A 15305-nucleotide genomic window follows, 5' to 3' on the forward strand; every position below is an offset into this window, starting at 1 on the left:
GCAGGACCCTCACCCCCACCCCTCTGTGTACTGTGGTGAGGCTCAGTTGCCGGGAGTCAGCAGTCAGCACCCTGGAGTGGAGAGCTCCAGGGGTGCTGTGGGACTGGAAGGTCTCCTTGCTGCAGGAAGGAGAAGGTTTGGGGGTGCCAGTCGGAGTGGTGCCAACCTTCCTCTGGTGGGGCTTCTTCCCCTCCATCCCTTACTGCGGCCCTCATCAGAGTCTTGAGTTTTACATTTAAAAGTCTTTGCATACCGCCTCACACCCCAAAGCCTGCATTTCAACCCCTGTTTCATCTCTGAAAAGCGACATGTTCCCAGGAAAAAATAATTTCAGTAAGTAGCATCAGAAACCACTCAGGCTTGGTATTCCCGAATATGCTCAGGCTTTCTGGGCTCGGTTTTGTTTGGGGTGAGGGAAGTCTTTGGCACTTAGACCCCTTTGCAGACATGCCAGGGGTCCAGGGCTCCATCCAGCACAAGAATCTCAGGGAGGAGGACCCCCTTTCCGGAAAGTCGCTGCAGAGCTGCTTTGTCCCCATGCTGGAGACAGAATTGGAGACAGAATTGTCTGAGATGCAGGAGCGACTTCCGCAGAAGTTGAGGCTTCTGCCAGACACCTTTTTTCTTTGCCTTCCTAGCCTGTTGGGGTTCCCTCTTCCCAAGCTGTCCCAGAGAGGAAGGAAATATTGGGTGTGATGGTTTCCACCCCACCAAGTGCCACACTCACCCCTTCATAGAACCCTGGGCATCTCCTCCAATCTCATCAACACCCCTACACATGTCTATGTTCCACAGGCAAAACGGGGCTGATTTTTCCCAAGTCCATGGAAATGCCTTCCTCCATCAGCATTTCGTCTTCAAGTTCCTTTACTTTGTTTTATATATTTAAAAAAATCCCATCAGGCTCCCACGCGCACACACTGATCTGGCAGCAGAGGGCAGAGGGTTGTACCTGCTGCTCCCAGCTGACAGAAAGAGACTTTGTTTTCCCAGAGGTGAGTTGGTGTTGGGAACCAAAGGAGTGTAAGTAGGGGAGTGTGTGCATGGGGCAGGGGTGTGAGTGTCCGGAGCTGCCTTGGGGTATGGTGAGTATGAGGGGACATGCAGGCTGGAAATCCCCCCTTGGGGATGTTGGGGTAGGGGGTGTTCTTCTGGCTGGTCTGCTCATAGTCTCTGGACCGTGTCCTCCTCACCCCCAGCCCGGCTCCATCCCGGAATGAAATGAGGCCACCGTGAGAAAGCGGTCCAGCTTTGCATCTCATTTACATAAATATTTATTAATCGTCATTAAACTGAACAGAAACACGCAATGCACTTCGGGTGTCCGACGGGAGTTTCGTCTTCGTTACAAGAGGAAGGTACAATTGCGGTGCATGTGTGTGGCGTGTGGGTTTGCATCTGTGCGTGGTGTGTGTGGCGGTGTGGTCCCTGCCTCTGGTGGGGAGAGGTCTCCTTTGCCCTTTATTGAGGTGGGGGGAGTCCGGGAGCAGCCCTCAATCCTCTCCTTGACCACTTGCCAGCCCAGAGGCAGCTGGGACAACCCCCCCCCTCCAACACCAAAAATACCAGGGGTCCGGCGGCGCCCACAGAGGCACAGTGGTGGGGGGCTGCCCCCAGGTGTCCACCCTCACCCCTCCAGGATGGAAGTTCCTCCCAGGAGCTGGCCTCCTTCTGTCCCCGGACCGCGCCGGGCCTGCGTGTGTGTGCGTTGTGGTGTGCGTGTCTCTCATGCAAACCCTCCCTCCCCAAACCGACCCCCCCCCAACAGTTTGCCATTCCATACAAATTTGGAAACTTTTTTTTTCTTTAAAAAAAAAAACAGCATGACGCACAACGGGGACGGGGCGAGGGGAGGGCAGTGGCACTGGGGCCCCAAATCTCCGAGTCACTGATTGTAAGAACCTGGGGAGGGGGAGGGGCGGCGCGGCCCCTCGCTTCACCAAAGTGCACAGATCGGCGCTGGGCGGCGCGGCCCGCGGCCGGGAGGCGCCTCCCGGGACCGGGACCGGGCCGGGCCGCTCGGCTCAGTCAGAACCTCCTTGCATAGATATTTGTGTCTTTTTATTATTATTGGTAGTAGTACTTTTTTGCCTTTTATTGCTTCTAAAAGTTCTTACTGCGTTTTCTCTCCAATCCGGACTCTGCGTTCGGCCTCCGTCGCCTCTTAGCTTGTTTTTTTTTTTTTTAAGTTTGTTTGTTTTTAGAAAAAGGAAAAGGGGAAAAAAACGGATTCTAGTTACAAATTTTCATGGCCTCTCTCTTACCTCTCGAGCCACATTCCCTCCCGCCAAAATTGAAATCACAAAACGCAGAGACTAGGGATTGGGGCTAAGGACCTCCCAGGTCCGGGCTTGGGCGCCCCGACTTCGACCCTCTTCCACAAAGAGGGGGCGCCCGGCTTCTTTCCGCCCGGGGCAGCTCGGTGTCTGCCTCAGAATTAAAACTAATGGGAGGGAAACAACCCCTACAGCTCAGCCGCCCTCGGTCGCTGCCATTGGGCCTGCAAGGGTGGGTGGGGGAGGAGGAAATCTAAGTGGAACGGGAAGAGAGGGGTCTCCAAGGGAGGACCCAAAGAGTGGTCCCTGGAGAAGTACTCCCCTCAAAGAGGCGGAAACCTCTTGGGGAGAGAGAAGGCGAGTCCCCTGGGGGAGGAAACGAGGCCCCTGGGATGGGCCACCCACCGAGAATAGGACCCCCACTGCCCTATCATAGGAGCGGGACCTGCGGCCCGTGCCCGCGCCGGCGCCTGGCGGAGGTGGGGGTGCCCCTGCGCCCAGGAGCGGGGACGCCGGGGCCAGGGCAGTGCGGGCAAAGGCCAAAGAAAAAGGAAGGGGCGGGCACGAGGTCTCAGTTATGGAAAAACGCGTTGAGCTCCTCGTACATGGGGCCCCGGTCGTGGTGAAGGTGCATATCGTAAGACAAGAGATTCTCCGAGTGCACGCCCCCGCGCACCGCGGACGAGCCGAACACCAGCCCGTGGCCGGCGGGCCGCGAGCCGGGCAGCGCCGAGTAGTGCATAGAGTAGTGGTAGCTCTTCTCGTGGTCGGGCGACGAGTCCTGCTTGAGCGAGAAGTTGCCGTTGAGGCAGAGCGGGGGGCTGAGCGGGCCCTCGTACTCCGAGCTGTTGTAGTCCGGGCTCGCGCCGCCGCCGCCCGCCGCGGCATACAGCGTCTCGTAGGCGGCGCAGTAGCCGTGGGTCCGCAGGGCGTGCGCCGCGCCGCCGCCCAGGCCGCCAGCCGCCTGGCACTGCGCGCCCGCCAGGCGCGAGCACGGGTAAGGGTAGGGGTGCATGGCGAACGGGCCGCCCGAGCCGTGGAAGCGGCCCGTGCCGTCGGCGCCCTGCTCCGTGAGGAAGTTGCGCGAGTTGAGCTGCAGGCAGCCGGCCACCAGGTTGGTGGTGGGCTGCGACAGGCCCTTGCACAGCGTCTGCACGTAGGACACCAGGTCGGGCCGCTTGCCCGAGCGCAGGATCTCCGAGAGCGCCCAGATGTAGTTCTTGGCCAGGCGCAGCGTCTCGATCTTGGACAGCTTCTGCGTCTTGGAGTAGCAGGGCACCACCTTGCGCAGGTTGTCCAGCGCGGCGTTCAGGTCGTGCATGCGGTTACGCTCCCGCGCGTTCGCCTTCTGCCGCCGCAGCTTGGAGCGCTCCAGGCGCGCCTTGGTCATCTTGCGCTTCTTGGGTCCGCGCTTCTTGGGCCGCTCGCCCTCGGCCTCGTCCAGCCCTTCCTCCTCTTCCTCCTCCTCCTCCTCCTCGCCACCCAGCTCGCTTTCCTCCTTGACCTCGGCCAGCGCGCTCTCCGACACCTCGTCCACGCGGAGAGGGACTGGCTTGGCGGCGCGCGCGGGCCCCGGAGCCCCCGGCGGCGGCGGCGGTGGCGCGTCGCCCTTGTCGCTCCTCGGCTCGTCGTCGTCGCCGTCGCCCCAGCTGGCGAACTTGGGCACGTCCGAGAGGAGACCGGGCTCGCTGAACAGGCGGGTCAGCATGGTGCCTGCGGGCGCCCCGCGGGCGGGAAGGGGAGACAGAGAGCACCGAGTGAGGGGCGCGCTGGGGTCACGCCGTCGCCCCCCCCCGCCCCACCGCCTCCACCCTCCAGTTGGGGGAGCGATCCTGCCCAGGGGAAGGGGGGCTGGGGTCTGGATCCCCACCTCCTGCGTCCGCCCCGCCCAGAGCCGGCCCAGCCCTACCCCGCTGCCCGCCCGGGGTGTCGGCCCAGGCCGTAGGGCGAGCGCCGGGCCGGCTCCGCCCCTCGCCGGAACCGGGGGGCCGCTCCCCTCGCCCGGGTCTTCTCAGGGCCAAGGCCGGGGCCGCTCCGGGGCTTCGGGAAGGAAACGCGCCTCCGCGCCCGGCCAGGAGCCGCTCCGCCCGGCGTGCGGCGGGGCCCGGCGACCGCGGTGGGCACCGCCGCCCGCTCCGGCCGCGGGGACCCCCGGGCCCGCTCCCCACCCCTCCCGCGGCGCTCACCCCCACGCGCCCTAATCCAATTTGCAACTTGGCCGCGCGCCGCCCGAGCCTGGGCCCCCACCCCCGCAGCCCCAGTTCCCGGAGCCGGAGGATCTGGTCCTCCAGCCGCCGCTGCTCGGGCTCCCGAGCCGGCTCGGGGCTGCCTGGACCGGGGAGCCGGGGCGTGGGGAGCAGGCGGGGGCGGGGGCAGTGAGACCAGAGCGTGTCCCCCGCGGTCAGGGACCCCCTTCCCCTCTGCAAACTGCCTCCCTCCCACGCGGCTCTTTAGATCTCGTTGTATTTCGATTTCGGGATGCATGGGGGGGGGAAATCCCAATTTATTGATTTGCTCCTCTCTGTTCTGGTGGTTGGGAAAGGTCGCAGGTTCCTCTGGGACAACTATAGGGGGGGTTTCCCGTCTCCGTCTCAACACGTCGTCCTCCCCCCATGATCCTGCCAGAGCCCCCCAAAGCCATGGCACTGAGACACCACCCTTTGCAGCCCCCTGAGCTGAGCTACAGCCCCTAGGGAAAGGGAACCCGGGGCGTCTCCGGTAGCCACCCCACGAGGGGGCATCGTCCCAGGAAGGGGGCAGTTCGGGACCCTCCCGTCGACCGAAGCAGCCGCCTCCCCCCTCCCCTCCCCCCCACCAGCGGGTCAGATCTCGGTGCCTTTCGGACAACTTACCTCGGAGAGGAGTCGAGGGGAGAGGGGAGGGGAGGGGGGAGGGGGCAAGAGAGAGAGGGGGAGAAGAGAAATCTTCTCGCTTATTTCATTGTTCCCCCATCTTCAGGGAGCGGGGGCAGCGGCTCCTCAAGGCGGCGGGCGCCCGCGTCTTCAGAGCGCCATGCGAACCGCGGAGCGAGTGTGGCATCTCTACCAGGCGGGGTACCAGCCTCTATGCCAGGCCATATGGGCTTGGCACGTCACGGGCAGCAGCTATCACATGAGAGACGGTGATTGGCATGCGTCTGCATTGGGGGAGAGCCGGCTCCCCCGGGACCCGCCGCCATCTGTCACTCTCTACTCCAAAAAAAAAAAAAATTAAATAAATAAAGGAAATAAATAAATATTTCTGTCGCCCTCCCCGCCCCGCCCTATACCGGGAAAGCAGGGATAGAGAGCGAGGTGGAAGGAGGTGCCCCCCTTGGATATAGAGGCCCCCCACCTGGGAACAATGGGGGCTGGGACTGGAAATTGGGGGGATTGCCATGGCTTTCCATTCTCCGCTCTCTCCAGGGTCCTGCTCTGTCCATTTCCTCCCTGGCAGGCCCCCAAAGGTGGGTCGGGGACCAGCCCCTGAGGGCTGAGGAAGGGACCTCAGCGCTTGCCCCACTGCTGGGGAAGACCCTCTTGGCCACAAAGGGCCAGCTGAGGCCCCCTCCTAGTCTGGGCAAGGCGGCCCTGGCCCAAGCCCCATAGGTAGAAGTTGGCATCGTGCCATCCCTCATCCCAGCTGCCCTTCCCCCACCCCCTCACGCACACACAACATATGCGGCTGAACGAAATTCAAACCAGGGAAAGACAGAGAAAAGGGAAGGTTTGCAGAGTCTGGGCCTCCGCATGGGCGTGCATGTCTGTGGAGTCAGCCGAGGGGAGAGATTTCCTGGGGTGTCTGGAGTCATGTATATGTTGGGGTGGGAGCAGAGGAAGCCCCCTGGGATGGGTCTCTTCACCCACCATCTGGGTGGGGGGAAGGGTCAGACTTAGTTTGAATTCCAAACCGGAAAGCTCTCCCCTGCCCTGCCACACACACTGTCCCCTCCCCCAAGACTAGTGACTGACCTGTGAGGGGCACCCCAAGAGGAGCAATGGGGCTGGGCTGGGGGTGGCCCCAAAATCCCGGGGTGAAACTCAAGTCTTCTCCTCATCCCTGCAGAATGAAGGCCCCGGTGGTGGGGTGGGGGTGCGGAGACACTCACAGTCATTCTGGCAACTTCCTTCCAGCGGACAACCCCCCCCCCCCAGGAGGCCTGATGAGAAGGAAACTGCAGTTTTATCTCACAGCTCACCTTCGGCCCCTCGCTGGGCCAGACAGATGCCAATGGTGGGGCTGAGAGAGGGAGCTTTACACACACACACACACACACACACACACACACACACACACACACACCTGTTCCTTGCTGTGTGTGAGGGAAATGGATACATTTTCTGCATATGTGTGAGCAAGTCCCGAAGCCAGGTGCAGAGCCCCTTGCCTGCACCCTGATTCAGGCCTGGATGTGCTGGATCACATTTCTTGTCCCTGCCCGGCTCCTGTTGAAGGGGTGGCACCGGCATCTCAAAGACACCTTCAGCACACACTGTGTCTGCCGCATGTCAGCACCGGGGGGCCTTCGCCTTCCATCTGAGCGGTCCTGGTGCCTCTAGGTGCCTCCAGAAGAGGCCTGGTCTGGAAGGGATGGTGGGCAAACACACAGTGGCTGGGGCTGGAGCCTAATACAGCGGGTAGGGCACTTACTTGCCTTGCATGTGACCAACCCGGGTTTGATCCCCAGCACCTCCTATGGTCCCCTGAGCCCAGTCAGGAGTGATCCCTGAGTGTGGAGCCAGGAGCAAGCCCTGAGCATGTGTGCATGCAGGTGTGGCCCCCAAATCAAACAAAAACAGTGGCCAAAAAGGTCGTGGGGAAGTGTGTGCCAGGCCAGGTCCCAGAAGGAGTGGAGATAACTGGCCCCTTCCTCTGATGCTGCAACAGCAGAGCCGACCCGGGCAATCAGGGGCCCGAGGGCCTGGGTTTGACCTGTCTCCCAACTCTCCTTCATCCTGCTAGTTGTCCATGACTTCATGGTGATGACCTTAAGAGAGTCTGGGTCTGGGCTGGCAGGTCCCCACAACCACAGCAGCTGGCCCAGGGCAGGTGGAATGGCAGAGATCAAAGCATAGGCCTTAGGTGTGACAATCAGATCCCCCTCCAGCCTTCGAAGCTCTGCTGTCCCCTCACAGAGGGTGGGGTCTTCAATCAGGCCCTTCTCCTGGAACCCCCAGCCAGATGGTATCTTGACCATATCCACAGACTCAGGCCAGGCCCCTCTCTAGCTTTAAAGAACACAGGGTGCCTTCAGCAGGTTCCTGGAGGGCTCTTGGTCTTAATTTTACCATAGAATAGGGCTAATCTATTAGATCATCAGAGGTGTAGCTAGAAGGAAATTGATTAGAGGGAAAGCCATGGGCTTTAGACAGGGTCAGCAATACAGGGGGTCCCTCTTGTTCATTTGAAAATATGAAAGTTCTTTGTGAAAAATAATAGCTTTGACAATATTAATGTCCAGTTCTGGTGCTGGGGATGCAACCCAAGGCCTCACACACGCTAGGTAAGAGCTCTGCCCCTGAGTCACATCCCCTCCCCTACAACATTAATTCCTGGCATTTACTCCACCCACCCCTATATTTTAAAAGCTTTGTTTAGGGGCTGGAGCAATAGCACAGCGGGTACGGCATTTGCCTTGCACGCAGCCGACTCGGGTTCGATTCCCAGCATTCCATATGGTCCCCTGAGCACCGCCAGGGGTAATTCCTGAGCGCAGAGCCAGGAGTAACCCCTGTGCATCGCCGGGTGTGACCCAAAAAGCAAATAAATAAATAAATAAATAAAAATAAAAAATAAAAGCTTTGTTTAGAGAGGAATAGAGGGTTTTTTGTTTGTTTGCATTTGGGTCACACCCAGCAGTGCTCAGAACTTGCTCCTGGCTCTGCACTTGGGGATCACTTCTGGCAGTGCTTAGGAGACCATATGTGGTGCCAGGGACTGAACCTTGCAGAACAGCGTGCAAGGCAAGGGCATTTCTGCTATACTATTGCCCCGGCCCCAGGAATAGAATTTTTGTTCACTTAATGGGTGAATGAACTAAGTGACACTTGTTTGTGGGAGACAGTCGCCCCACCTTCTTTGAACTCTAAAGACTGGGGTCTCACAGGCCACTATTTGCTCTGTTTCTGCTCCAGGCAGGAACCTTTACTCAGGAAAAGCAGAGCCTGCAAGGGTGAGGATGGGAGGCTCCCGTCTGTCTCAGGAATGACCTCAGCTCAGAAGCCCCCCTGGAGGCTTTTTCTAGTCAAAGAAAAAGGCCTGAGGGCTGGGGAGCAGCGCTGACCTGGGGCTATGGGAACTTCCTCCCCTCTGAAAAATGGCACAAGATTTTCTCACTCCACACATTTCAACAAGATACAGTTTAAAAACAAAAGGGAAAATTAGAACAGAGGGAGGTGTGGGATGGGGCGTCCTCAGACAGAGGCTTGCAAGAGATAATGTCCACATGCATCCACATACATGCACACAGGCACGAACATACAGGCACATCCATGCTCCCCTCGGCACGCTCAGAGACACTGAGTTGCAGTGACGGGGAAACAGAAAGAGCCAGAAATGGAAGGAAGGAGACGGAAGAAGAAGGACACCCAGAGATGCCATCTGTTCCTCCCCCTGGCATGGGCGGAAGGAGGTGGCGAGGGACCTGGTCCCCTCTGGGGCCTTTTGGGGAAGGAAGGGGCAGGGTGGGCGTACCCGCTGGATCTGGGAGATTCCCATTTCGGGGCCCAACCCCAGGTGACAGTGCAGGATGAGGGGGGGGAATAGGGTTCCCATGGTTACACAGCCCCATCCCCAGGGAGGGGAGGCCACAGTCCAGGCACCTAAGATGGCTGCCTCAGAGGGGTGGCGGCCATTTTGTTTAAGCTCAGGGCCTGGGCTGAGGCGCCCCGCGGGGGTGGGGCAGAAGGTGAAGGGGCTTGTTCCTGAGCAATCTGGGGGAACAGGACACATGTCTTGTGAAACTGCCCTGACCACTCCCTGACAGTCACCAAAGCCAGTGTCCTCCTCACAGGACTCTTCAGAGACCCAGGCCGTGCCACCTCGAGTCTCTGCAGAGCCAAATCAGAGTCACCTCAGAGTCACCCCAGGCCACCTCGGAGACTCCACAGGGCCACCTCAGAGCCACCTCAGAGCGACCTCAGAGTCACCTCAGGCTACCTCAGAGACTCCACAGAGCCACCTCAGAGCCACCTCAGGCCACCTTAGAGCCACCTCAGAGCCACCTCAGAGCCACCTCAAGGGCAACCGTACCAGACAGGGCCATGGCAGTGGCTTGCACAAGGGAACTTGGTTTTCCCACAAAGCGCAAGCCGTGGTGAGAAGGGGGACAGGACTCAAGTGTCTGTCCCCTCCATGGTGGCAGCCACCTGGAGGCGGGTGTGTGTGTGGGGGGACTCTCCCCAGCTCCCCTGGACCTGAGGAAAGGGTCGGACTCTGAGAGCCTCTGAGGGCTGGGTGCGCAGGGACCGCTCGGGCTGGCACTGCCCTGTGGGCTCGGGGGCTCCACGCAGCAGCCCCCCGCCCCACCTCGCGTCCACAGGGACGCGGCTGTGGGGGTCCTGCGGCCTCCTCCCCCTGGCTCCGGGGTGGGCACCTGCCCCACTGCCCCCTCCCCCGCCGCCGCAGTGTTCCGGGAGCGGCGGGCACGCCAGATGGCGTGGCTGAGAATGCGGCGACGTTGCCGGAGGTGAGGGCTGGCACGGGTGAGACGCGGCTGCGCGCCTGTGCCTGGTGGTGCCACGGGGGAGGGGCGGGGGCCAGCGCGGGGGCGGCCCCTCCCCCGTGCTGACCTCCAGGCCTGACCTCCAGGGCCAGCCCTGCTCCCCCTGCCTCCAGGGTCCGGCTGGGCCTCACCTCTGGCCTCAGCCCTTCATCCCACCCCGAGAGGGCTGGGCACGTGTCACATCACGGGGCCCAGGGTCCTGGTCCCAGTCCGGAGCATCCTCTCCATCCCCTCCTTGCTCCTGCCTGGGAACCAGGGCCCCTGGTGGAGACCACAAGCTGTCAGAGAGCGAAGGCCGGCTCCCACTCACTGGTTCTTCGCTCCAAAGGAGGAATAATCAGGACAGAGAGAGAGCACAGTGTGGAGGGCACTTGCCTTGGGCAGAACCAGCCTGGGTGCAATCCCCGCCACCCTGTATGGTCCCTTCCAAGCCCCTCCAAGAGTGATCCCTGAGTGCAAAGCCAGGAGTAAGCCCTGAGCACTGATGGATGTGCCCCCTCCCCCCCCCCCACACACACAAAGAGAGAAATAACCTATGTCCCTTATTTTGGAGGGCTCACACCCCTCAGTGCTCAGGGTTATTTATTCAGCATTGTCCTTAGTACCAGCCTCTGGTGGTACGGAGGGGACCGTATGTGGTGAGGGGTGGGGATTGGACTGGGGTGGGCTGTGGGGTAATCAGGGGACCCGGTCATAGTACAGCAGGTCAGATACTTGCCTTGCACACAGTAAACCCAGATTCAATCCTTGGCACCCCATAGCCTCAGCCGACACTATCTCAGCCGGCATCCTCTCTCAGGCCACTTCCTCGCTGTCACCTGTGACTCCTAGCCCCTAAATCCTGTTTTCCTCACAGGAGCTGCCTGCCCTGATGGTGGCTCTCTCTGACTTGGCTGTGGTAGCCCCTGGTTTCATTTCTCAGCACTGGGAACCTCCCGCCAGTGAATCGAGACAGGGTTGTGAGGGTTCCTAGGTAGCCCACCAACCTGACCCTCAGTGGAGGGACTTGGGGCCAGAGGCTGACCTGGGAGTTCACCCCAGTACCCTGAGCACCAGGTTCTAAGGCCATAGAAAACCCCACAGTGTCTCCACCATCAGGATGAATCCTGCCCCACTGTCAACCCAGCCTGGGCCTTGCTCCTCTCTGCAGGCTCAGCACCCCTCTCCTTCCTCCCTGCATCCCACTCCCACCCTGATAGTCTGGGGGGTGTCCAGAACATGGCTGAGCTCCATTTGGTTCTTTTCTTTTTCTCCTTAACCACACTTGGGGGTGCCTGGCAGATGATCCTGGCTTGGTGGTGGGGGTCAGTCCTGGTGGTGCTTGGGGGACCATGGGATGGCAGGGACCAAACCCCAGGCGGGAACACTGCACTGCTTCCCTGGTCTTCTCTTCTGACAAGACTCCCCCAAAGGCATCCCTCAATATCTCACAACCTCTGGTTTCCCTCAGGGCTGCCTGTGTCTGGTCTGCACCAGATCATCTGCCGGTCTTCTCTGGAGGGCACACCTGAACATAGCATCTCCCCCACAGATGGCCCCATGCCCCCCCCCCAGAAGCCGGCCACACTCCTGAGGGACACCCCTATCTAACTCCTGTCTTGAACACTGTCCTTCAGCTCAGAGCTATTTATGCTTTCCTGCATCTCATGCCCAGGAGCCTTTGCACCAACCTGCCCCCGCCACCTGGGGTGCCCTTCTCTCCCCTCCAACTTAGGCATCACCTCCTCCCGAAAGTCTCTCTGGGTTAGATGCCCCTTCTACTGACTCCTCTAGTGCCTTCTACATGCCACCTATGAGGTCCAAGCCATGACCTTAACCTCATGGATCTTTCCCACCTGCCCCAAATTACTCAGAGGAATGATGTGGGCCAGAGCCTGGCACACACAATGCCCTCCACAAGTGGTGGCATCAAGAGCTACTCAGCCCTTTCCTAGAAGTGGAGGCTGCAATGAGTGTCAGACCCAGCCCAGGAAAATTCTCCTCTAAACCCTCATTCCGGGGCTGGAGAGATAGCACAGCGGGTAGGGCGTTTGCCTTGCACGCGGCCGACCCGGGTTCGATTCCCAGCACCCCATATGGTTCCCTGAGCACCACCAGGAGTAACTCCTGAGTGCAGAGCCAGGAGTAACCCCTGTTCATCGCCGGATGTGACCCAAAAAGCAAAATAAAATAAAATAAACCCTCATTCCCCTCCTGCTCCCCCAACCCCCATGTGGGATGGTCAACCAAGGTTCCCCTCTGAGAAATGGGTGCCCAAGTCCATGCAGCTGCCCAGTGCTGGGACTCGAGCAAGAGTCTAAGGACTCAGTGTGACTGTGGCATCTCTTCCCTAGCCCGGAAGTCTGATCTCCAGCCCCATGTCACATTTCCTTCTCTCTTTCTCTCTCTCTCTCTCTCTCTCTCTCTCTCTCTCTCTCTCTCTCTCTCTCTCTCTCTGTTTTCTTGGGAGGGTTAGAGGGGGTCATACCCAGCAGGGCTCAGGGATCAGTGCCTGTGGGGCTCAGGGGACACTATGGCAATATGGGATGCAGAGGATCAAACTAGTGTCAGATGCATGCAAGGCAAGCACTTAACTTGCTGCACTGTCTCTCTAGCCCTGACCTCTACTGTTGTTTATTTTGTTTTGTGGCTCCTTTTTGGGTGACATTGATGCTACTCAGAGCTTACTCCTGGCTCTGCACTCAGGAATTACTCCTGGCGGTGCTCAGGGGATCTTAAGGGATGCTGGGAATCAAACTTGGCTCAGCTGCATGCAAGGCAAATGCTCTCTCCCGCTGTGATCTCTATTTTTGTTTGTTTTTGTTTGGGGGCCATACCCCGCAGTGCTCAGTGCTTATTCCTGGCTCTGCACTCAGGGCTTACTCATGGTGGGTTTGGGGGAACATATGGGTGCTGGGGATAGAACTTGGGGTTGGCAGCGTGCAAGACAAGTGCCCTCTTCGCACTACTGTGGCTCCAGTCCCTTTCTTTATTTCTGGAGACATTTGATTGGATGTAGTCACAGTCCAGGTGAGGGTAAAGGGCACAGTTCCCCTAAGGCAACCCCCAGGTGCCCCCAGCCCTCAGTCACAGTTCACTAGAGAGAGGAAGAGCTCCCAGGGAGCCCTGGAAGGGCCTAGCTCCTGCCCCTGCCCCTTTGCAGGGGAGTCTGAGCAAACGCGATTTCTATCTCCTGAAGCCCCACCAAGCCAAGGCAACACTGGGAGGGCCCATCCCCAGAGAGGAGGCGAGAGGCTGTGTGTGTGTGTGTGTGTGTGTGTGTGTGTGTGTGTGTGCGTGCGTGTGTGTGTGTGTAAGGAGGTGGGGCTGTCCGTGACAGGACCTGGCTCCTGCCAGAGAGACTTCAGAGAGGACCCCTCCTGCCTCTGCACTCAGGAACACCCCTGGGCATGCTCAGGATGTTGGGATTGAACCTGAGTCAAGGCAAGCGCAACCCACTGTACTATCTCTCCGGCCCCATCTGAGCCTTCTTTTTAAGAAATTCTGTTTTGAGGGACTGGAGTGATAGCACAGTGGGTAGAGCACTTGCCTGGCACGTGACTGACCCAGGTTTGATCCCCTCATGGTCCCCCAAGCACCACCAGGAGTTATTGCTGAGTGCAGAGCCAGGAGTAATCCCTGAGCAATGCCGGGTATGAACCAAAAAGCAAAAAAAAAAAAACAAAAACCAAAAACTTCTATTTTATTTTTTGTATTTCTTCCCTTCCCTTCCTTTTCCCTGTGGTCATTGTTCTGTGCTGGGGGCTGGGGGTGTGGAGGAGGTGCCCACTTGCTGTGGGCCTGAGGCTGCTCCCTTCACTGTGGTCTCAGGGGTTCCAAGAGCAGAGCTGCCAAGCTCTACCTGGTGCCATCCTTTGTACATCTTTGTTCCTGGAGCCTGTTCCCCAGCACAACTAACTCCCTCCCTCCTTCCCTCCCTCCTTTCTTCCTTCCCTTCCTCCCTCTCTTCCTTCCTTTCTTCCTTCCCTTCTTTCCTCCCTCCTTCCTTCCCTCCTTTCCCTCCCTCCCTCCTTCCTTTCTTCCTTCTTTTCCTCCCTCTTTCCCTCCCTCTTTCTTTCCTTCCTTCCTTCCTTGCTTGCTTTCTTCATTCCTTCCTCAGTGACTAGTGGCACCGGGGGACTATGTGGGATCAGGGGGTCAAACTCTGGGCCCCCACATACAAAGCATGTGCTCGGGTCCTTTGAACTATCACTCCAGCCCCTCAGGTGTTTCCTTCCTTCCTTCCTTCCTCTCTTCCTCCCTCCCTCGCTCTCTTCCTTCCCAGGGATCAAACACATGGAATTCTTAAACATGGAATTCAGACACTCACCCAACCCCTTCATTGTAAACTTTTCTTTCCTAATTTTTTTAAGTTGGAAGTAGAGAGATAGCACAGTGGGTAAAGCACCTGTTTTGCACACAATGAACCTGGGTTCAATTCTGAGCACCCCATAAATATGGTTTATTTATGGTTTCCAGGTATAGCTTCCCAAGCCATAAACTGTAGTGTCAGGGATTGAGACCAAGGTTGGTGTCATGCAAGGCAAGTGTCTTAGTCCTTGTATATCTCTCAGACCCTCTTAAAAAAATTAATGAGAAGGGCTACAGTGATAGCACAATAGGTAAGGAGTTTGCCTTGCATACAGCTGACCCAGGTTCAATTCCCAGCATCCTGTATGGTCCCCAGCACTGCCAGGAGTAATTCCTGAGTGCAGAGTCAGGAGTAACCCCTGTGCAACAGTGGGTGTGACCCAAAAAAAATTAATGAGAGGGGACTGGAACCATAGCACAGTGGGTAGGGCGTTTGCTTTGCCAACTGAGTTTGACTCCCAGCATCCCATTTGGTCGCCCAGCACCACCAGGACTAATTCCTGAATGCAGAGCCAGGAGTAACCCCTGTGCATCGCCGGGTGTGACCCAAAAAGAAAAAAAAAAAAAGAATGAGAGGGGGGCTCCGGAGCAATAGTTCAGTGGGTATTCCTGATTCCTGAGTTCAGAGCCAGGAGTAATCCCTGAGCACAGGTAGGTGTCATGTAAAAATCAAAAAAGAGAAAAAATTTAAGTGAAAATTAAAAAAAGAATGTATTATTATTACTTCTTTTGGCCGGGGGACCATATGTGGTGCTGGGAGTTGAACCAGGATCAGCTACATGCAAGGCAAGTACTTTCCCTCCTGCTCAGTCTCTCCGGCCCCTCTTGTCAGGGTTTCCTGCCATTCTCCCCCAGGCTGTGCAGTGGAGGGAGCATCAGATGGCCAAGAGCACCAGCCCTACTCTGGAGGCTGCGTTCACTGTGCAGCCCTGCGTGGTTCTCATGCACTGCAGGGAGCAACCCCCCTAGCACAGAGC

General features: G+C 58.4%; 1 protein-coding gene across 1 annotated transcript; it reads right to left on the bottom strand.

Annotated features, from left to right (window-relative positions):
- Window positions 1-2734: 2734 nt before the first annotated feature.
- Window positions 2735-5418, bottom strand: NEUROD2 (neuronal differentiation 2). The gene is made up of 2 exons (XM_056126830.1): window positions 5129-5418; window positions 2735-3989 (listed from the first exon to the last, which is right to left on the bottom strand). The coding sequence occupies exon 2, from the start codon at window positions 3982-3984 to the stop codon at window positions 2848-2850; it is 1137 nt and encodes a 378-aa protein (XP_055982805.1). The 5' UTR covers window positions 3985-3989; window positions 5129-5418; the 3' UTR covers window positions 2735-2847.
- Window positions 5419-15305: the final 9887 nt, after the last annotated feature.

This window comes from Sorex fumeus, unplaced genomic scaffold (genome assembly GCF_029834395.1).
Source record: "Sorex fumeus unplaced genomic scaffold, SorFum_2.1 ptg000063l, whole genome shotgun sequence".
NCBI classification, from domain to species: Eukaryota; Metazoa; Chordata; class Mammalia; order Eulipotyphla; family Soricidae; genus Sorex; species Sorex fumeus.

What these genes read in the sequence shown, in the direction of transcription:
- NEUROD2 (XM_056126830.1), bottom strand. Translation starts at nt 3,984, where the DNA reads ATGCTGACCCGCCTGTTCAGCGAGCCCGGTCTCCTCTCGGACGTGCCC.